Source organism: Macaca thibetana, chromosome 16 (assembly GCF_024542745.1).
Source record: "Macaca thibetana thibetana isolate TM-01 chromosome 16, ASM2454274v1, whole genome shotgun sequence".
NCBI lineage: Eukaryota > Metazoa > Chordata > Mammalia > Primates > Cercopithecidae > Macaca > Macaca thibetana.
In genome coordinates, this window is record NC_065593.1 from 65,459,476 (window position 1) to 65,481,331 (window position 21,856).

Below are 21,856 nucleotides of genomic sequence, written 5' to 3' on the forward strand. Positions count from 1 at the left end.
GCAATGGCATGACCTCAGCTCACTGCAGCCTCTGCCTCCCAGGTTCAAGCGATCCTCTGCCTCAGCCTCCCGAGTAGCTGGGACTACAGGCATGCGCCATTAAGCCCAGCTAATTTTTTTGTATTTTTAGTAGAGGTGGGGTTTCATCATTTTGGCCAGGCTAGTCTTGAACTTCTGACCTCAGGATCCACTCGTCTCAGCCTCCCAAAGTCCTGGGATTACAGGTGTGAGCCACCACGCCCGGCCATTTTATTTTATTTTCAAGACAGGGCCTTGCTCTGTTGCCCAGGCTGGAGAGCAGTGGTGCAATCTGGCTCACTGTAGTCTCAAGCTCCTGGGCTCAAGTGATATTCCCACCTCAGCCTCCTGAGTAGCTGAAATTACAGGGGTGCGCCACCACACCAGGCTAATGTTTGTATTTTTTATAGAGAGGAGGTTTCCCCATGTTGCCCACGCTGGTTTCGAACTCCTGGGCTTAAGTGATCCTCCCACTCTGGCCTCCCAAAGTACTGGGATTACATGTGTGAGCCACTGCACCCAGCCAAGGAGATTCTTAACGTGGGCATTTTTCTTTCTTTTTCTAAATTAGAGATGGGGGTCTCACTATGCTGTCCAAGCTGGTCTCAAGTGATCCTCCTTGACTCCTGGGCTCAAGTGATCCTCCTGTCTTGGCCTCCCAAAGTGCTCAGGTTACAGGCGTGAGCCACGACACCCAACCAACACAGGCATTTTTCAAGGGCACTTTGGGTCCCTGCCAAGGTCACCTGCCATCCACAGGATGATGATGGTCAGGGCATTGTTCCTCATGCAAGGCTGGCACTGAGGTGCCCTCTTGACCTCCTGATGTCTCTGGTAATGGTCACTGACTGCTCTGTTGAGCTGTGGTTTCAGGGCACCCCCAGGGCAGCCCACTTCCCACCCTGGAGTCCCCGAGAGGCCTGCGCAGCCTCTGGCCCACAGTTGATGACTGTGGGCAGGGTCAGGAATGAGCTGCCTGGGCTCCCGTTCCCGCTGTGCCCAGTCACAAGTTCTGAGACTTGGGCATGTCCCTGTACCTCTCCTGGAACCTCCTGTGTAGTGTAAAAATGATAGGAGCACACAGTTCCAGGGATGTCGTGAATGAATTACACGAGTTAATGTCAAAGGCTCTGGGTGCGGGATGCATCACACATAGTAACTCATGGCATTGTTATGATTCATTTAATTTTACAAGAATTCGGATAACAGAAAGCATTCAGTTGCAGCAGAACAGCCAAGCTCGTCCCGCCCGTCCCCTCCCACACACTTGGAGGCTCCTGTCGTGGCAATGTGTCCAGATGGTCAGGGAACTGCCTGGAAAGGCATTTTCAAAGTGGACAGACTTCCCTGATTTGTAGGTGGACGAGGAGGGTCGATCATGGAGGAGAAACCCTTCCCCGCTCCCGAAGGTCTTCCTGAGGCCCTGCCATGGCCATGCAAGTCTGGTTGAGGGTCTGCAAGATTACAAACAAAAATGATTGCTGGGGAGCCTGTGAGAAGCTGAATCCCAGGCAACATCCAGGGCCAGGACTAAGGTGGCCTCGGCCTTGGGGTGGGCTCAGGACGGCTGAGACAAGGGGGCAGCCAGCTCCGGGACAAGCCCTGCCCCTTCCCTCCCTCCAAGGGGTGGCTCAGGACTCAGTGCCCAGTGAGTCAGTGGGGGCTAGTGATTTGTAGGGGTGGGAGTCAGGGCCCGATGCTCCCCACCCACCACCCAGTACTGCTTTAAGGGGGAGCCCAGCCCCCCACTTGTGAGAGCAGGGCAATACCAAGAGGTGGGAAAGGAAGGCACACAGGGACAGCGCCGCAGTCGAAGGCTGACTTCTAGGCTAAATCTTCTTCCACTTCTTCACTCTTTCCTTCCCCCGCTGCTTCCTCTCCCTCCTCCACTGCCTGGTCTTCCTCTGGACTTGGTTGCTGCTGCAGGGGAAAGACAGCACAGAAGTGTTGGTGTTGGTGGGGGGCAGGCCTTCCCCACTCCCCTGGGATGTGAACCCCACGAGGCCCAAAGCAGCCAAATGGCTGAAGCCTGGGTCGTTGAGCACTCTGAAACCTGTGGTGCCAGCTCTGTGGCTGGCGAGGGTCCAGCCAGTACAGAAGATGGGCAGAACTGGGGGAATCTGGCAGACTTGTGTACATGCCTGGCTTCTGCCATGTGCAGACTGGGAGGTCTCGGGCTAGCTCCTCCGAGTCTCCTTGGCTCCCTCACCCATAGAGAGGACGCGACACCTTGCAGGACTGTGGCCAGGATTAGAAATAGTGGGCATAAGGACCCAGCCTATGTAAAATGGCTTCAGGCCGGGCACGGTGGCTCAAGCCTGTAATCCCAGCACTTTGGGAGGCCGAGACAGGCGGATCACGAGGTCAGGAGATCGAGACTATCCTGGCTAACACGGTGAAACCCCGTCTCTACTAAAAAATACAAAAAAATTAGCCAGGCGCGGTGGCGGGCGCCTGTAGTCCCAGCTACTCGGGAGGCTGAGGCAGGAGAATGGCGTAAACCCGGGAGGCAGAGCTTGCAGTGAGCTAAGATCCGGCCACTGCACTCCAGTCTGGGCGACAGAGCAAGACTCCGTCTCAAAAAAACCAAAAAAAACAAAAACAACAACAAAAAAACGGCTTCAGTACCACACGGTACTTTATGACCACCAGTGTTTTGGGCCAACTGCAGACTAAGAGAGAGACAGGAAGTGTGTGGCAGGCAGGAAGAGGAAGGGGCCAAGTTCTGTGAACCTGAACCCCTTCCAAGGCTCAACTTCTTCATGTAGAATGTTCAAGCCATGGTGAGAAGCACCTTTTGGGACTTATGTCACAAAGCATGGTGCCTGCCAGCCACCATTGCATTGTAAAAGGTGGCCAGTGTCATCTTTGCTTTCCACAGGGCTGGATAGGCCAGGAGTGGTGAGTGGGAGGAGCCCTGGACAAGGCATCAGAATCCAGGATTCTAGTTTTGCCTCCACCAGAAGTGGAGGGAGCTCTCTGCCCCACCTGTATTACCCAGTGTGAGAAGAAAACATCTCATAACCAAGTACCCTCAAATGCAAAATGCACCTGTGGAAATCACAACTTTAGACCAAGGGGGAGGGAGGCAGAAGAGGAAAGAAGTCACAAGGTGGAACCAATTATCTTCTCTGTGTGCTCATGTGCCATCCTTCGCTCTGTCCACTCTATCAGGGGCCAAGAACTTGCCATACAGCTCTTCTTGCAAGCAGGCGTCATGGGTGGGTGCTCTGTGCAAATACACTGGACCCTATCTCAGTAGGGCCCACACTTGGTTTAATGCTCTAGTGTCACCATTTTAAAATTCTTAGTACTTTTTAAATGAGGGCCCTCACATTTTCATTTTGCAGTGCCCCCAATCCCCAAGTCTGCAGCCAGTCTTGCCTATAAGGGTAAATCCTGGCATATACCCACTGTTTCTTTTCCTTTCCACGCTGCTCTTTGGTTCTTTCATACCTTGGCATCTTATCTGTGGTGCCTAAAGGAGGTGACCCAGACAGACAATGTCTTTTCTTCCTCTCTCTGCTGGTACAAAAGAGGGCCTGGAAGGTGACTAGACACCATCTTTACAGCAACATCTCCTCATTTTGCAGATGGAAATGAAGGAAGCAAGAAGTGAAGTGACCAGCTCACGTGATACAGCTAGAAAGTGCTTTAGAGCTGGGACCATGGGCAGATGAGCTGACCACAGGTCACACTCCTGACACCAAATCTGGGTAAGCCAGCATGATGTGCACACCGCTAATGTCACAGCCCTTCCCTCCAGGGGTCTCAAGGTCCATTCCTCTCTGACAGCTCACTTACCTCTAGGACCCTTGTTCAGTCACTCAACACACATGTTCCCTCGTTCAGTCACTCAACACGCATGTTCAAGATGTGCCCTCTCTGGGAGGAAGGGAGGGAGGATACCAGGAGGCATGGAGTATGGTTCCTGCCTGTTGGGAGCCTGAAGTCTGTTTGGAGACTTAAGATTCTTTGGAAGGAAAGGAATGATTCTTCCCATTCGCCAGGTGAATAAATTAAGGTCCAGCAGGTAAGGTTACTTGCTCGAGGTCACCCAGGAAGTCAGCAAGCAGAAGCAGAACCCAAGTGCCATGTCTCCCACCCAGTCCCCAACCCACCCAACCCCTGTCCAGGCCCCTACAGGCATTGGCGTCAGCTTTATGGCGTCTGCCTCCTTCTTCTTCAGCTCTGCGAAGATGATGTCGAAGAACTCCTCTTCAGCCCTGCTGACCAGCACCTCCAGGTCTATGTCCAGATCCTCGTCCGTCTGCTCCTCGTCCCTGCCCTCCGCCTTGCCCTTCTCCTTCAGCCGCATCTCCCGGTGCCTGGCCTCCAGGATCTTCTCTCGCCGGGTCTCACGCTCAAACATCTGCATACATAGGGACAGAGAGAGCCGGGTGGGGAGAGGGCGGGACGGCAAGCGACTCCAGTGCAGGGGCCAGGTGGGGCTTCTGCTGAGCCTCCTCGCTCTCCATACAGTCCCTGTACTGTAGAGGTCTGTATCCAGGGCTGGTGTCAAGGAAGGAGGGCTGAATATTGGGGTTGGAAGGCTGCAGCAGGGACGCTGAGTTACTCAATGCCAAGGAGCGTGGAGTTGCAGGACCACAGACGGAAGAGCACCCTTTGGGGCTATGAAATATGGCAGACTTGGCCCAACAAGGACCAGCTCAATAGTGAGATCCCAGTCTCAGGCAGAGCCAGGAGGCTCTCCCAGCCTCAGCACAGGGGTTTTCCTTTTTTGTTTTGTTTTGCTTTGTTTTTGGGAGGGAGTTTCACTCTTGTTGCCCATGCTGGAGTGCAATGGCGTGATCTCGGCTCACTGCAGCCTCCGCCTCCTGGGTTCAAGCAATTCTTCTGCATCAGCCTCCAGAGTAGCTGGGATTACAGGCATGCGCCACCACACCCAGCTAATTTTGTATTTTCAGTAGAGACGAGGTTTCTCTATGTTGGTCAGGCTGGTCTCGAACTCCCGACCTCAGGTGATCCGCCCACCTCGGCCTCCCAAAGTGCCGGGATTACAGGCATGAGCCACGGTACCTGGCCCCAGCACTAGGGGTTTTCAATTCCACAGTGTTCCCCATGGTTCTGGGGAGTTGCCTACAGGGCTGCTCACTGGGGAAAGGATGTAGGAATGGATCTCAGTCCCCTTCTTCAAGCCCCCTTCCATCTGGCTTCTCTATTGGCATTCTACTAAGCCTTCAGGCCAGGCGCAGTGGCTCACACCTGTAATCCCAGCAGTTTGGGAGGCTGAGGTGGGAAAATTGCTTGAGCCCTGGAGTTTGAGAATAGCCCGGGCAACATAGGGAGACCCTGTCTCTACAAAAATTAAAAAATGAGCCAGGCATGGTGGTACATGCCTGTGGTCCCAGCTACTAGGTAGGCTGAGGCAGGAGGACCAATTCAGCCTGGGGGGTGGAGGCTTGAGTGGGCCATGATTGTGCCACTGCACTCCAGCCTGGGCAACAAAGCAAGACCCTGTCTCAAAATAAAATAAAATAAATAGATACAATAAAAGTAAAATAAAATAAAATAATTAGGTCAGCCACGGTGGCTAATGCCTGTAATCCCAGCAAAATTTTGGAGGCCAAGGTGGTCAGATCATCTTGAGGCCAGGAGTTCAAGAACAGCCTGGCCAACATGGTGAGACCCTGTCTCTACTAAAAACACAAAAATTAGCTGGGAGTGGTGGTGTGCACCTGTGATCCCAGCTACTCAGGAGGCAGAGGCAGAGGAATCCCTTGAACCTGAGAAGCAGAGATTGCAGTGAGCCGAGATCTCACCATTGCACTATAGCCTGGGCAACAGAGCATGACTTCGTCTCAAAAATAAATAAATAAAAATAATTAAATTAAATTAAAATACAATATAATACAATAAAATACTAAGCCTTCATTTGAAAGGTTCTGTCAAAAAAAAAAAAAAAAAAAAAAAAGGGTTATTTGAAACTAGACAAGCTGACCAAGTCAAACCTCTTTGATTTACAGGTAAAAAAACTGAATCCTGGAGAGTGAAGTGACTAACTGAAGCCCACTTAGCTGCCCAGGAGTTGAGCAAGGGCAAATGGACATGCCAACACCTATTTATGGAGCCTATGTCAGCATACTGCACTGCCTCCCCAGAAATGTGCACCCATGTCCTAGGGGGTGAGAGGGAGGGGCCATCTATTTTTCTGACCAGCCTGCTTTGTGGTGGGGCCAGGTCGGGACGTGCTGGAGGGGTTCTCCCCAGGCATGCGGTGCTTACAGAAGAGGCTATGTTCTTCTCATTCCTCTGGAGGGTAGAGAGCCCAGGCGAGACCTCCAGCAGGGTGGTTGTCCCCAGCTGGGATCCGCAGGCGATGAAACACCCATTGTCCTGCACCCGGAGGCAGAAGAGGGCCTCGTCACACACCTGTTGAAGGGGCCGGGCAGACCCAGGTAGAGGAGAGAGAAGCAAAGTTACATGTGTCTGATTAATTGGCCCCTGGGGAGGCTCAGCCACTTGGCTCTGTTCAAACACCCTCAGGGACGCTTCTGCCCCACAGGATGAAGTTCAAACTCGGAGACTGGCTGTCAAGGTCCCTGGCTTCCCTGCCTCATCTCCCGCCCCACCCCTTCACTTCTGCCTTACGGTCACCCTGTGGTTCCCTAACGCCCCCACCCTTTCATGGCCCCAGCCAGCAGGGCTCCGCTCTGGCTGCCCTGACATGAAGGGGAAGGTCCAGCAGCCAACCACCAGGGGCTCTGAAGGAATCAGCCTGTGGGCAGGAGATGCCAGGTACCTGCTTTTGTTTCTTTTTAAATTTCCCCCAGGTGGTTTTGTTGTGCCACTGGGGTGCCAAGTCCCCCAGGCCCCTTAACCTTTGTAGGAGCACGCACTCCAAAGCAATCTCTGCAGTCAGCCTGCACATGGCTCCTCCACAGAGGCCCAAACGTACCTGGCCACACACTGCACACGTGCTCACAGTACCCCACACTCACACCCACGCCGGAGCCTGGCTCCCTGAGGACCGGGATGCACGGGGAGGGATATGCGCGTGACCTTCAGGCTGAGGGCGGGGTCGCACTGCTTGAACACAAAGTCCCAGATGTCCAGGGTTCCGTCCATCTTGGTGGTAAAGAAAACGGCCGGCCTTATGGGGCTCCAGGCGGCATCAGTGAGGTAAGCCATGTGGTACCTGTGGGAGGTAGCCCACATCACGGTTGGAGGGACAGAGGCTTCTGAGCCACAGCTCGGCTCATTTGGTCCCTTCTGGGCTCCAGGGTATCAGAGTCTTGCTAGGCGGGAAGTTCTTCCTTGTGTCTGACTTCTAGCTGTGCTGACCTCACTCACCCACAGCTCACAGGTTGCCTTTTTTTTTTTTTTTTTGAGACAGAGTCTTGCTCTGTTGCTCAGGCTGGAGGGCAGTGGTGTGATCTCGGCTCACTGCAACCTCCGCCTCCTGGGTTCAAGCCATTCTCCCGTCTCAGCCTCCTGAGTAACTGGGATTACAGGTGCCCATCACCACACCCAGCTAATTTTTTTATTTTTACGAGAGATGGGGGTTTCACCATGTTGGCCACGCTGGTCTCGAACTCCTGACCTCAGGTGTCTGACAGGCTGCTCTTTAAAGCGTTCTGGGCTGGTCATGTGCAGTGGCTCATGCCTGTAATCCCAGCACTTTGGGAGGCCAAGGCAGGAAGATCGCTTGAAGACAGGATTTTGAGACCAGCCTGGGCAACATGGTAAGACCCTGTCTCTACGAAAAATAAAAAAATTAGCCGGGTGTGGTGGCAAGCACCTGTGGTCCCAGCTCCTCGGGAGGCTGAAATGGGAGAATCACTTGAGCCCAGGAAGTCGCGGCTGCAGTGAGCCATGTTTCTGCTGCTGTACTCCAGCCTGGGCAACAAAGTGAGACCCCATCTCAAATAAAATAAATAAAGGGCTCTGAGCACAGTCCTTCCTGTGGGCTGGCCACTGGCATTTCTCTGCTGCTAACTCCAGGCTGCAGGCACATGTCGCTGTACCTGGTCCCAGCCCTGGGACTCATGGATAGGAGTCAGAGGAAGGACATACCCAGAAAAGCTGTTACTACTGAGATGAGGAGAGTGGCATTTCCTACTTTGTTTCATGTGGATTTTCAAGAATTTCTTCAGTGAAAATTGAACATTTTTTTAAAAAGAGACACACACACGTGCACACACAGTGGAGCCTTCAGATTTTCACCCAGACCTCTTCTCCCTTCCTGCATTGCAATATAGTTGTAGCTGGGCCCCTGGTGGGCAAGGCAGAGACTACATTTCCCAGTCACCTTTGCAGCTGAGTGTGTTGACCGGTAGGCCACAGTGGGAGAAATGATCAAGACGAAAGAAAGGATCTGGGCTGGGCGCGGTGGCTCATGCCTGTAATCCCAGCACTTTGGAAGGTTGAGGACAGTGGATCACCTGAGGTCAGGAGTTCGAGATCAACCTGGCCAACATGGTGGAACCCCACTTCTACTGAAAATACAAAAATTATCCAGGGGTGGTGGTGGGGGCCTGTGATCCCAGACACTCAGGAGGCTGAGGCAGGAGAATTGCTTGAACCCAGGAGGTGCAGTGAGCCAAGATCGTGCCACTGCTCTCCAGCCTGGGCAACAAAGATACTTCACTTAAAAAAAAAAAAAAAAAAAAAACACTGGAGATTTTTGGACAAACAATGAATAAGTTTTAGTATAAGTATATACCAAATATTGCATGGGACATACTTATACTAAAAAAAAAAAATTAGTTTTTTTTTTTTTTAATTCGGATTTAACTGACAACTATTCTTTTTTTTTTTTTTTTTTTTTTTTTTTTGAGATGGAGTCTCACTCTGTCACCCAAGCTGGAGTGCAGTGGTGTGATCTCGGCTGGTCTTGAACTCTTGACCTCAGGTGATCCACCCTCCTCGGCCTCCCAAAGTGCTGGGATTACAGGCATGAGCCATCCTTCCTAGCCCTCTTTTTTTTTTTTTTTTTTTTTAAGACTGAGTCTCACTCTGTCCCCCAGGCTGGAGTGCAGTGGCATGATCTCAGTTCACTGAAACCTCCAATTCCTAGGTTCAAGCGATTCTCCTGCCTCAGCCTCCTAAGTATCTGGGATTACAGGCATGCATCACCAAGCCCGGCTAAATTTTTGTATTTTTATTAGAAACGGGGTTTCGCCATATTGGCCAGGCTCATCTTGAACTCCTGACCTCAAGTGATCCTCCCGCTTCAGCCTCCCAAAATGCTGGGATTACAGGCATGAGCCCACCGCACCCGGCCCAATGCCAAATATTCTTATTTGTCTAACCCTATGCAGGAGGAGGACAAGGGAGACCCAGGTTCTAGGACACAGGTCCATCAAGTCCCTCTAGGAACCAGCCCTGTGAAAGGCCTAAGGGTGCTGTGCTTGACACCCTGCCCTCCCTGTTCCTTTCACACAGCCCTGGCAGCCTGCAGGACCTGACGACATTGGCAAGGCTCCTATAGCCTGTGAAGGGCTTCACGTCTACTGGGAACCCCCTACTTGCTATGAGGCCTGGAACTGTGGGGAAAAGAAAGAGAGATCAGACTGTTACTGTGTCTATGTAGAAAGAAGTAGACATAAGAGACTCCATTCTGTTCTGTATTTGAGATGCTGTTAATCTCTGACCCTACCCCCAACTTTGTCCTTGCAAGAGACATGTGCTGTGGTGACTCAAGGTTTAAAGGATTTTGGGCTGTGCAGGGTGTGCTTTGTTAAACAAGTGCCTGAAGGCAGTATGCTTGTGAAAAGTCATCACCATTCTCTTAATCTCAAGTACTCAGGGACACATACACTGCCAAAGGTCGCAGGGACCTCTGCCTAGGAAAGCTAGGTGTTGTCCAAGGTTTCTCCCCATGTGATAGTCTGAAATATGGCCTCATGGGAAGGGAAAGACCTAATCGTCCCCCAGCCTGACACCCATGAAGGATCTGTGCTGAGGAGGACTAGTATAAGAAGAAAGAAGGCCTCTTGGCAGTTGAGATAGAGAAAAGCATCTGTCTCCTGCCCATCCGTGGGCAATGGAACATCTCCGCGTAAAACCCGATTTTATGTTCTATTTATTGAGATGGGAGAAAACCGCCTTAGGGCGAAAGGTGGGACTTGCTAGCAATGCTGCTCTTTATGCACTAAAAAGGTTTATGGAGATGTTTGCATATGCATATCAAGGCACAGCACTTTTCCTTAAACTTATGTCACAGAAATCTTTATTCATATGTCTTACTGCTGACCTTCTCCCTACGATGATCCTATCATCCTGCCGCTTCCCTTTTTCTAAGACGGTAAAGATAACGACCAATAAATACTGAGGGAACTCAGAGACCGGTGCCGGAGTGGGTCCTCTGTATGCTGAGCGCTGGTCCCCTAGGCCCACTTTTGCTTTCTCTATACTTTGTCTCTGTGTCTCATTTCTTTTCTCAAGTCTCTCGTTCCACCTGACGAGAAACGCCCACAGGTGTGGAGGGGCAGGCCACCCCTTCAGGAACAATGGGCTGCCCTTCTCAGCCAGCGTTCCTACCCCTGTAGAATGACATCGAACCAGGTTTCTGCTCCCAAAGCAAGGACTGGCTGAGTCACAAGCCCCAGGGAGCTCCTTAACAAGCCCATTCCTAGGCTAAGCCTAAGATTCTGTTAGTACCCCCAGGGTTGGGGCTGGGAATCTGGATTTTAAAAAAATCACTCCTCAGCCAGGCACGGTGGCTCATGCCTGTAATCCCAGCACTTTGGGAGGCCGAGGCAGGTGGATCACCTGAGGTCAGGAGTTTGAGACCAGCCTGGCCAACATGGTGAAACTCTGTCTCTACTAAAAATACAAAAATTAGCTGGGCGTGCTGGCGTGCACCTGTAGTCCCAGCTACAGGGGAAGATGAGGCAGGAGAATGGCTTGAACTCGGGAGGCGGAGGTTGCAGTGAGCCATGATCGTGCCATTGCACTCCAGCCTGGGGGACACAGCAAGACTCCGTCTCAAAAACAAACAAACAAACAAACAAACAAAAACTCCTCCCAGGAGATTCTGATGCAAACAGATGTGGGAAGCAGAGGAACCAAAGATGCTCATTAGGGTTGATGGTGGCACTGACATTACAGGAGTCTGTGGCTCTGTGGGCAGGAAAGGAGCCCCAGGATGTTTTTTTTTTTAGCAAGAGAAAAAAGGAATTTATTTATACATCAATGCACAATACCCACGGGAGCGCCCAGCAGTGAGTGACTCAAGGGTGTGGTTAGAATTCGGGCTTATTACCTAACTTAGGAGATGAAGAGGAGGAGGAGAAAGGGCACTTTTAGGCAAGGTACATGGGCCCTAAGAAAAACGGAGGGGGATGTGATAGTCCCAGCTTCTCTGATCTAACCGTTGTGCTCACAGCTATCACAAGCTCCTTGTCTGTTGCTCCCCTCAGAGGAGTGGGCACTGAGCAAGACAGGCTATGCCGCATTGCTGAATCGTACCAAGGCACCCACATTTCCCAGCCAAGCTTCCTGGGTTCACACCCCAGCTTGGCTCCTCACTAGCTGGGAGAGCAGGAGCGAGTGGCTTGGCCTTTCTGTAGCCCATTTCCCTGACATGAAAAATGAGATGAGGAGAAGAGCAATGCTGCCTCCTCCTAGGCGTATTTTGAGGATTATGAAAATTAAGCCAGCCAGGCGCAGTGGCTTACGCCTGTAATCACAACACTTTGGGAGGCCAAGGTGGGCAGATCACCTGAGGTCAGGAGTTCAAGACCTGCCTGGCCAATGTGGTAAAACCCCATCTGGACTAAAAATACAAAAATTAGCTGGGCATGGTGGCAGGTGCTTGTAGTCTCAGCTACTCGGGAAGCTGAGGCAGGAGGGTCACTTGAACCTGGGAGGTGGAGGTTGCAGTGAGCCGAGATCATGCCACTGCATTCAGTCTGGGGAATTAAGTAAGACTATGTCTAAAAAAAAAAAAAAAAAAAAGGAAAGAAAATTAAGCCATGGCCATTATTTTGAGCAGCTGGGTGGTTTGAAGCCTGTCGCTTTGTGGAGTGGCTGGAGCAAGTCACTTGCTAACACGAGTTCGGGTGTTTGTGGAAGGCTTTTTTCTCCATTTTACGTATGGAGGCTCAGGACTCTCCCGGGCCCAGCTGGGCTCCCTCCATCCCCTCCTGTCCTCTGCATCCCCTCCCGTCCCCAGCATTGCCTCTTACTTGGTCCACATGATGGACGATTCCCGGCTGTCTTCAGACCAGATGCGGGCTGTCCAGTCACCAACTGTCAGGAAGTTCTTCGGGTAGAAGGGGTTCCTCTGGAGGGCGTAGATGGGGCCATGATGGCCCGGGAAGGTGCACACAATCTTCTCAGCTGACGTCTTGGCCTTGCGGTTGCAGGAGATGATGATGCCCTGCTCAGTCCCCACCATGAACTTGGTGGGCTGTGGAAGGAGTGACACGGGAGGGGAAGGCTCCATGAACCGTCAACTCGGATTAGCAGGCATGGACAGGAGCCTGCTTGGGGGGTCTGCAGGCCCTAGAAAGGCCCTCAGATCAAGCCTCGGCAAGGGCTGTGGCCCCTCCTGGAGAGCTGTCCCCACTCTTCCCGGGCTCCTCAGACCCCACCTTTCTGGAAGTTGCTCAAGGAGCCTGTGCTGAATGAAGTCCTCCCTGGCTCCTCCAGTCCTGGAGGGTCACCACTGGCCCCTTCTGCAGAGCATCACTGTGTCCTCGAAGCATTTGGCCATCAAGATCCTGAATGTTTGTTTACAGAGGGAGTAAAGCAGACCCAGGGAGGGGAGCCAGGGTGGTCCACCCAGATCACTCACAGGATAGGCAGAGCCTTCCCTGGCAGGACAGTGACATTTGTCGTAGCATTGTCCAGGCTGGTGTCCCTGAGAACTCAGAGCGGGTGACCAACCAGCACTCAGGAAGCCACCTGGCAGTCAGTGATGTAATTCGTCCCCCTACTGCTGGTGGGTGAGCTCTTTGAGGGGCGCAAGCTTGTCTGACATGGGTCCATTGCCCACGAACTGAGCTTTAGTAGTTACTCACTTTACTGCGGACTGAATGCACAAAGGCCAGTCTCCTGACTCCTGACCCAGTGCTCCCTCTGCGTCTCTGAGCATGACCCCCTCCGTCATGCAATGCCCTGCCTTGTTGACTGTTCCATGTCTTCACTTCTGGGCTAGACTGGACAACCTCCACCAGCAGGGCCTGAGCCTACAATGGCGCTGTGTCCTCAGCATTCCAAATGGAAAGAACAGCTGAGTTAGGCAGGGGAGGGGCATGCTGAGGGGAGGGACTTTGTCAACGGGCTCAGATGTCCTCTGCCGGTGGTGAACCTGCCCCTGTAGAGCTCCCAGGTTTTAGGAGGAGGTTGCAGTGAGCCAAGATCATGCCACTGCACTCCAGCCTGACCTACAGAGCAAGACTCCACCTCAAAAAAAAAAAAAAAAAAAAAAAAAAGAAGAAGAAAGAAAGAAAAAAGAAAAAAATGAAAAAGAACTCCTAGTTTATTTATTTATTAAGACAGGATCTGGCTCCATTGCCCAGGCTGGAGTGCAGTGGTACGATCTCGGCTCACTGCATCCTTGACCTTCTGGGCTCAAGCAATCCTCCCACCTCAGCCTCCCACGTAGCTGGGACCACAAGCACACACCACCAGGGTCAGCTAATTTTTGTATTTTTTGTAGAGACAGAGTCTCCCTATGTTGTCCAGACTGGTCTCAAACTCCTAAGCTCAAGCGATCTGCACACCCTGGCTTCCCAAAGTGCTGGGATTACAGAGCTGAACCACTGCACCTGGCGTCCCCCCCAGGTTTTTTATTTTTATTTTTTAAAAAATGTATTGTTTTAGTGTGCATTTTCTTCTACCAGAAAATTACTAAAATGATAAACATAAAATCTCTAGAAAATACCCAGAATATGGCCAGGTGTGGTGGCTGAGGCATGAAAATCACTTGAACCCGGGAGGCAGAGGTTGCAGTGAGCCAAGATCATGTCACTGCACTCCAGCCTGGGCAACAGAGTGAGACTCTGTCTCAAAAAAAAAAAAAAAGAAGAAAAAAAAAATTAGACTGGCGTGGTGGCATGCGCCTGTGGTCCCAGCTACTCAAGAGGCTGAGGCTTGAGCCCAGAAGGTAGATGTTGCAGTAAGCTGAGATCACACAACTGCACTCCAGCATGGGCAACAGAACGAAACCATGTCTCAACAAAACAAAACAAAAATCTGGGCTTCAAGTTGGGTGTCAAGGGCAAGTGAAAAGACCAAGCTTGAGAGGTCCAGAGAAGAAAGTATTCAAGCCGACTACGCGCTGCCCATCAGTGAGCCGAGGAGAAAGGCCACCCAGATCCGAGTGGCCCATCGTGCCTCTGGCCTCAGACTTTGTGGCGGGCTGCGGGTGGACACCCTGGGCCTTAGAGTTGGAACCCTGGGTTTGAGTCCCGGCTTTACCAGGTACTAGGACTCACAACGTAATCTCACGAAGACTCATCGTGTGTATCTGGCAAGTATGGATAAAAACTTTACCCCACGAAATGGTTATAGGCGATTGCACGAGCTTATGAAATCAGGCAGCCACAAGTGTTCAGCACACCGTGTGCACCCTGCAAGGGCCAGACATGGAGGAGATGGCCCTAGTTGTGATGTGGTTGTATGTCTAGCACTTGGCCTAGAAAGCCTTGCCTCTGGGACAGAATGTTCTCTTGAGTCCTTGCCACCCCAACCTCCATGCCCAGTGCCTTGTCCTCTGGGGAGGGGTCAGTGGACTTGTCTCCTCATCCCACCAACACTCATCTCTCAGCCTTGAGCTAGGGTTGCCCAGGCAGGTTCGAGGCCAGAGCCTCCCAAAGCCCTAGGAATGATGGCACATGACCCCGAAGCAAACAAGTGACACCTCCAAGGGGGAACCAGGCCTGGGCTGCACTGAGACATAAACCAAGACTCAGCCCAAGCCAAAAACCAACAACAAGGGAAAGGTATCTTCTTACTCTAGTGAGGAAGTCTTCCTTTACTGCTTCTAGAAGCTTCCCTCCTCTAACACATTTGCATTATGCTCAAACTTTGATATTTCCTGTTTTTCTTTTATTTTCTTTGTTTTTTCTGAGATGGAGTTTCACTCTTGTCGCCCAGGCTGGAGTGCAATGACACGATCTTGGCTCACCGCAACCTCCGCCTCCCAGGTTCAAGTGATTCTCCTGCCTCAGCCTCCTGAGTAGCTGGGATTACAGGCATGCACCTCCATGCCCAGCTAATTTTGTATTTTGAGTAGAGATGGGGTTTTTCCATATTGGTCAGACTGGTCTTGAACTCCCAACCTCAGTTGATCCACCCACCTTGGCCTCTCAAAGTGCCAGGATTACCGGTGTGAGCCACCGTGCCCAGTCCTTTTTTTCTTTTCTTATTTAGGGATAGGGTCTTGCTATGTTGCCCAGGCTGGTCTTGAACTTCTGGGCTCAAGTGATCCTCCCACCTCCCAAAGTGCTGGGATTACAGGTGTGAGCCACTGTGCCTGGCCTCACATTGATACTTTTCTTCCTTTCTTTTTCTTTCTTTCCTTCCTTCCTTCCTTCCTTTTTCTTTCCTTTTTTTCCTCTCTCTCCCTCTCTTTCTTGCTTTCTTTTTTGGTAAAGATTTGGGGGGGTCTTACTGGCCTCCCAAAGTGCTGGGATTACAGACGTGAGCCACCCTGCCCAGCCTGAACTTTGATATTTCTTTGTCATTCTTTCTCAGTTACTGAACACCGAGACCATGCATGTGCTCTGGTTTTCCAAGGAGCCTGGTCTGACCTCATTTCCCCAGAGGAAGGCAGGTGACCAGCCTAGGGCCCCAATGCCAGGCAGAGCCAGGACCTGGGTTGGAGTCTAGGCCTCCCTATGTTGGTCCTGGGCGTGACCTTCCCCAGGAAACAGGGCTTTTCTGGAATTGTCCTGTCAAAAGATTGCCCTCTGTGTTCAGCTGGGCCACGGGCCAAAAGATGGTGCCACGACAACGGTGTCCTTCTTCGAGAAGCTCTGCTGCCCCCTGCTGGAAAGTTGTTGTAAAGGCCACACACGTCTAGGATGGGGGCAGTGAGGTTGGCCTCCCTGGGCTGGTGCTGGGTTCCACAAGCACCTGATATCCTAGCAATGGCCTGTCTTTAGCCCTGGCTGCCCTGGCAATGCAAGTCAGGGAAGGGACAGCAAGGGACACTCACCAAAGTAGATTCGAACTCCAGGGAGATGGCCCCCAAGGCATTTTCCAACTGCTCCTTTTTGGTGATGTCCATGATCACAACCTCAGTGGGCTCACTCATCTTTCGGATGTCCCACCACATGACCTGGCAGGAGGTGGGACGACAGTGAGACTTCGAGGCCCTGTATTTCCCCTGGCTTTTGTCTTTTCCACCCTCACCCCACCTTCCTGGGGTCAGCCCCTGGGCCACAAAAGATGGAGCTCCCAGCAATTCGTGGGAGCAAATACACTTTGAGGATTGCTGCTCTGTCCACAATTCCCACACCTGGCTGATCATCAGAGTCACCGACAAGCTTCATACAACCCAGATGCTGAGGCCTTGCCCTCGACCTACTGAATCAAAACCTCCAGATGCAAGGCCAAGAATCCGTGTATGCCAACACTCCCCTCAATAAGGCGATATCCAGCAATGTTAAAAATGCATGTGTGCAGCCAGGCGTGGTGGCTCACGCCTGTAATCCCAGCACTTTGGGAGGCCGAAGTGGGCGGATCACGAGGTCAGGAGATCAAGACCATCCTGTCTAACATGGTGAAACCCTGTCTCTACTAAAAAAAATAATAATAATACAAAAATTAGCTGGGCGTGGTGGCGGGCGCCTGTAGTCCCAGATACTCGGGAGGCTGAGGCAGGAGAATGGCATGAACCCAGGAGGCGGAGCTTGCAGTGAGCCAAGATGGCGCCACTGTACTTCAGCCTGGGTGACAGAGCAGGACTCCATCTCAAAAAAAAAAAAAAAAAAGCATGTATGCTCTGACCTAGAAGTCCCACTGCCAGCAATGTCTGCTGTAGATGTATCCCTGCATGTGTGCAATAATCTGTGTATAAAGATGCTCTTTGCTACATTTTTTTGGGGGTAACAACAAAATATTAGAATCCATATATAAATTATGGTACACCCACAGGATGCAATTATTAACAGGCAGGGGGCGGTAGTGTATGAAACATGAAACTATCTCCAAGGTATACACAATGAAAAACATCAAGTACAGACTAGTATGTAAAGTGTGCAAAAATAAAGAGTGAAGAAGAGAGAGATGTGTTTCCTTGCATGTGCAGAGACTAGCTCCGAAGGCAGACGTAGGAGAGGGAGGGAGAGGAGGAAGTGCAGGCAGAGGTGAGAGGAAGGCATTTTCTTTTTTGCACTCTTTAGATTCTATTCCGAGGGCATGTATTATCACTACTCAATTTAAAAATAAAGTGCATGGCCGGGCGCGGTGGCTCATGCCTGTAATCCCAGCACTTTGGGAGGCCGAGGTGGGTGGATCACCTGAGGTCAGAGTTCAAGACCAGCCTGGTCAACATAGTGAGGCACCATTTCTGCTAAAAATAAAAAATTAGCCAGGCATGGTGGCAGTCGTCTGTAGTCCCAGCTACTCGGGAGGCTGAGGCAGGAGAATTGCTTGAACCCAGGAGGCGGAGGTTGCAGTGAACCGAGATCGTGCCATTGCACTCCAGCCTGGGCAACAAGAGTGAAACTCTGTCTCAAAATAAAATGTGTTAAAGGAAATGTCCCCAGGGATTCTGATGGGGAACCAGGGAACAGTTACTGCCTCTCCCTTCCCTCCCCTCCCCAGTGTCTGGCTGGTGGGTACCTGCCCATCCGTGGATGCTGAGAAGCACTCGGTGCCCGTCTTCGACTGCAGCCAGATGGTGCCATACACAGGGTCTCGGTGGCTGAACTCAATGGTGGATAGCTCCGCCACCAGGCTGCCCTTTCGGGTGTCCCAGCAGGCTGGTGAGGAAGGAGATGAAGGAGTGGAGGGGGGCACAGGCTTCCTTCCCTGGGGCAGGGAGCAGGGGAGAGAGGGGGACTGCTGCCTCTGGTTTGGCAGATACGTGGTGTTTTAGAATCATGGCTTGGTTCCAATCAGCCTGAGTTTCCTACCACCCCCACAGACTCTCTGGAGAGACTCCCGGAGTGCAAGCTTCATTCAGTTCCTTCAGCCCCTCCCTACCCAACACTCGGCCCTGGGAAAGCCTCTGGGGATAGCATAGGCGTAGTGGCAGGGGAACACATGAGGGTGGTCAGGGAAGGCCTCCTGGAGGAAGTGACAGGTAGCTGAGATGGAAGATAAGCCTCAAGGTGGAGGGAGCCAGGCGGGAGGAAAGCCGAGTCCCTACCGCAGGGAAGAGCACGTGGAAGGGCCCCATGTAGGTGACTCTCTCTGCTGCATTAGCTCTTTCCCTTTTATCCTTTATACCTCTGCTGCCTCTGCTGGAAAGAAACTCACAGAGGAGCTTCAGCCTTTACTGTGATCTGTTATTAGTGCTTTGCCAAGAAAGACGGGAAGGTTATCCGTCCTCTGTCCTGTTAGATTTCATTTCCATTTTCCCATGAATGCACAATGAGGGCTCACCCTGTCACTCAGAGCTGTTTCTAGGAAAGGCCGTTTTGTAAAATAACAAAAGTACTTAGTTCATAAGCTTTGACTTAGTATTTCTCCAAGTCCAAGGCATTTGCCCCTGAACTAAGCTGGCCCAGAAACATGTTTCCTTAGATAAGCCTGCTCAGCCAAGTACAGTGGCTCATGCCTGTAATCCTAGCACATTAGGAGGCTGAGGCAAAAGGATTGCTTGAGCCCAGGAATCCAATACCAGCTTGGGCAACATAGTGAGATCCCGTCTCTACAAAAAATTTAAAAACTAGCTGGGCATGGTGGCACTCGCCTGTAGTTCCCGCTACTCGGGAGGCTGAGGTGGGAGAATTGCTTGAGCCTGGGAGGTTGAGGCTGCAGTGAGCCATGATCGTGCCACTGCACTCCAGCCTGGGTGACAGAGCAAGACCCTGTCTCAAAAAATAAAAATAAGCCAGGTGTGGTGGCTCACACCTGTAATCCCAGCACTTTGGGAGGTTGAGGCAGGTGGATCACTTGACGTCAGGAGTTCAAGACCAGCCTGGCCAACATAGTGAAACCCCATCTCTACTAAAAATACAAAAAAATTAGCTGGGCATGGTGGTGGGCACTTGTAATCCCAGCTTCTCAGGAGGCTGAGGCATGAGAATCGCTCGCGCCTGGGAGGCGGAGGTTGCAGTGAGCTGAGATCACATCACTGCACTCCAGTCTGTGCAACAAAGCAAGACTGTCTCAAAAACAAAACAAAACATAAAAATAAATAAAAATAAAAGATAAGCCTGCTCTGCTTTGGCAAAGCAGTGTTCAAGGGTAGGTCCCACTGGGTCCTACATGGTCCCTAGAGGGGCCCTTCTTGGAGCAGTGGAGCGCCAGAGTCTGGGCTGGTATGAGCCGGCATGAAAAACCACGGAAAGAGGTTATGAATAATGAGTGAGGCAAGGCTCCTGAATTAATCATGGCAAAGTGGCTCCGCTTCGGTCTGTTAGAGCTCTGGCACCCAGATAATTTGGCAGGGAAGTTTATGGGAGCCCAGGTCTATTCCATAATCTGAAAGCTCCCTTGAGCAGGAGGCAGCAGGTCTGAGAGGGAGATCCGGGCCTCAGGAAGCAGCTGACAACAGAGTTTCGGAGGAGGAGTTTCTCAGCATCCTGGCTCCCACTCCCAAAGAAGAAGCAAAAGTATAAGAACATACAGAGGGCCAGGCGCGGTGGCTCACGTCTGTAATCCCAGCACTTTGGGAGGCCGAGGCGGGCAGATCACGAGGTCAGGAGATGGAGACCACCCTGGCTAACACGGTGAAACCCCATCTCTACTAAAAATACAAAAAATTAGCCAGGCGCAGTGGCGGGCACCTGTAGTCCCAGCTACTGGGGAGGCTGAGGCAGGAGAATGGCGTTAACCCAGGAGGCGGAGCTTGCAGTGAGCCGAGATAACGCCACTGCACTCTAGCCTGGGTGACAGAGCAAGATTCTGTCTCAAAAAAAAAAAAAAAAAAAAAAAAAAAAGAACATACAGAGGGGGAGGGGTGGGGAATGTTTTTCATGCCCAGGGTCAAGACTGGCCTGGGTGTAGTCATGGGTTGGATGTCTGATGACTCCAGGGTCAAGGGAACAGAGCAAGTAGGGACATTCAGAGCCAATCCAGTTAGGTGACTTCTGATCTCACTAGAGATTAAAAAAAGCAGTTTGGGCCGGGTTCAGTGGCTCACGCCTGTAATCCCAGCACTTTGGGAGGTCAAGGTGGGTGGGTCACTTGAGGCCAGGAGTTTGAGACCAGCCTGGCTAACATAGCAAAACTCCATTTCTATTAAAAATACAAAAATTGACCAGGCGTGTCGGCATGCACCAGCCACTGGGGAGGCTGAGGCAGGAGGATCTCTTGAACCCAGGAGGCGGAGGTTGCAGTGAGCTGAGATCGCATCACCGTAGTCTAGCCTGGGTGACAGAGCGAGATTCTGTCTCAAAAAAAAAAAAAAAAAAAAAAAAGGCTAGGCGCAGCAGTGGCTCATGCCTGTAATCCCAGCACTTTGGGAGGCAGAGGCAGGCAGATCACGAGGTCAGGGGTTTAGACCATACTGGCTAACACAGTGAAACCCCATCTCTACTAAAAAAAAATACCAAAAATTAGCTGGGCGTGGTGGTGGGCACCTGTAGTCCCAGCTATTTGGGAGGCTGAAGTAGGAGAATTGCATGAACTCAGGAGGTGGAGCTTGCGGTGAGCCAAGATCGGGCCACTGCACTCCAGCCTGGGTGACACAGCAAGACTCCATCTCAAGGAAAAAAAAAAAAAAAAATCAGTTTTCCAGGTGTGCCATCAGCAAAATCCATGAAGTAAGGACCTCCAAAAATTCTCTCCTCCATAATAGCAGTGAGAAAACTGGCAAAAATGGTCACAATCAACTTTTTCAGAACTCTGGAAATTAGCCAGAGGCTTAGGGCAGTCGGGAGAATGTTTATTCAAGAAAAACAGTAGAATCTTGGTAAAAACAGTGGCATTTTCACTTGCCCTAGTTAAGAATGCACACTCTGCAGTTCCGTGGTAGCCTTGAAAATTCACATCCTGCACTCCCGATGAAAAACAGTAGCCTGGCGCCACAAGAGGGAGCAGAATGGGCTGGAGCTCCTTTCAAGTCTCATGCCCAAAGAACTGTCATTATCTCAGTGTCTGGTGGTTCCCTGATAAGGCTCCTCTTGCAAGGTTGGCTGTAATTGACTTGGTTCAGCCTTTGCCTGGTGTGAAAAGTCTTTTCATCAGGGTGTAATTGCAGGCAACTGACTAACTTTGCAGCTTCCTGAGGCAGTGGATAACAGTGGGGCAAGGAATAAACCGATGAAAAAGCTTAAAAGGAAAAGCTGGGCCGGGTACAGTGGCTCACGCCTGTACTTTGGAAGGCTGAGGCAGGACTGCTTGAGGCCAGGAGTTCACAACCTACCTGTTCAACATAGCAAGACCCTGTCCCTATTTTTCTTTCTCTCTCTCTCTCTCTTTCTCTCTCTCTCTCTCTTTCTCTTTCGAGGCAAGATCTCACTAAGCTGCCCAGGCTAGTTTCAAACTCCTGAACTCAGGCGATCCTCTTGCCTCAGCCTCCCAAAGCGTTAGGATTACAGACGTGAGCCACTGTGCTCAGCCTCTATTAAATTTAAACAACAACAGTAGATAAATACAAGGAAAAGCTGAAGCATGATGTGTCCACGGGGCTTTGAAAAGATCTGACGTATTCCTGGGAGTCTAGAAAGTCACAAGCATGGATAGTGCTGGGTGCACGCCCAGAGCTGTGTCATGCTCAGGAAAGCTGATAAAGCCCTAAACT

General features: G+C 51.4%; 1 protein-coding gene across 3 annotated transcripts in view; it reads right to left on the reverse strand.

Annotated features, from left to right (window-relative positions):
* Positions 1 to 1,181: 1,181 nt before the first annotated feature.
* DNAI2 (dynein axonemal intermediate chain 2) overlaps positions 1,182 to 21,856 on the reverse strand; it is a 43,640-nt gene continuing 22,965 nt past the window's right edge. For 2 of the 3 annotated variants that reach the window (XM_050765730.1, XM_050765729.1), the window contains exons 7-14: positions 17,785 to 17,924; positions 16,154 to 16,276; positions 12,174 to 12,397; positions 7,042 to 7,177; positions 6,265 to 6,411; positions 4,163 to 4,390; positions 1,788 to 1,938; positions 1,182 to 1,472 (exon numbers count right to left, since the gene is read on the reverse strand). In XM_050765730.1, coding sequence (XP_050621687.1) covers positions 1,843 to 1,938; positions 4,163 to 4,390; positions 6,265 to 6,411; positions 7,042 to 7,177; positions 12,174 to 12,397; positions 16,154 to 16,276; positions 17,785 to 17,924 — 1,094 coding nt within the window. In that variant the 3' untranslated portion in view covers positions 1,182 to 1,472; positions 1,788 to 1,842. Of the gene's footprint in view, positions 1,473 to 1,787; positions 1,939 to 3,428; positions 3,561 to 4,162; positions 4,391 to 6,264; positions 6,412 to 7,041; positions 7,178 to 12,173; positions 12,398 to 16,153; positions 16,277 to 17,784; positions 17,925 to 21,856 lie in introns of all 3 variants that reach the window. The other variant, XM_050765731.1, reaches the window with a different exon arrangement.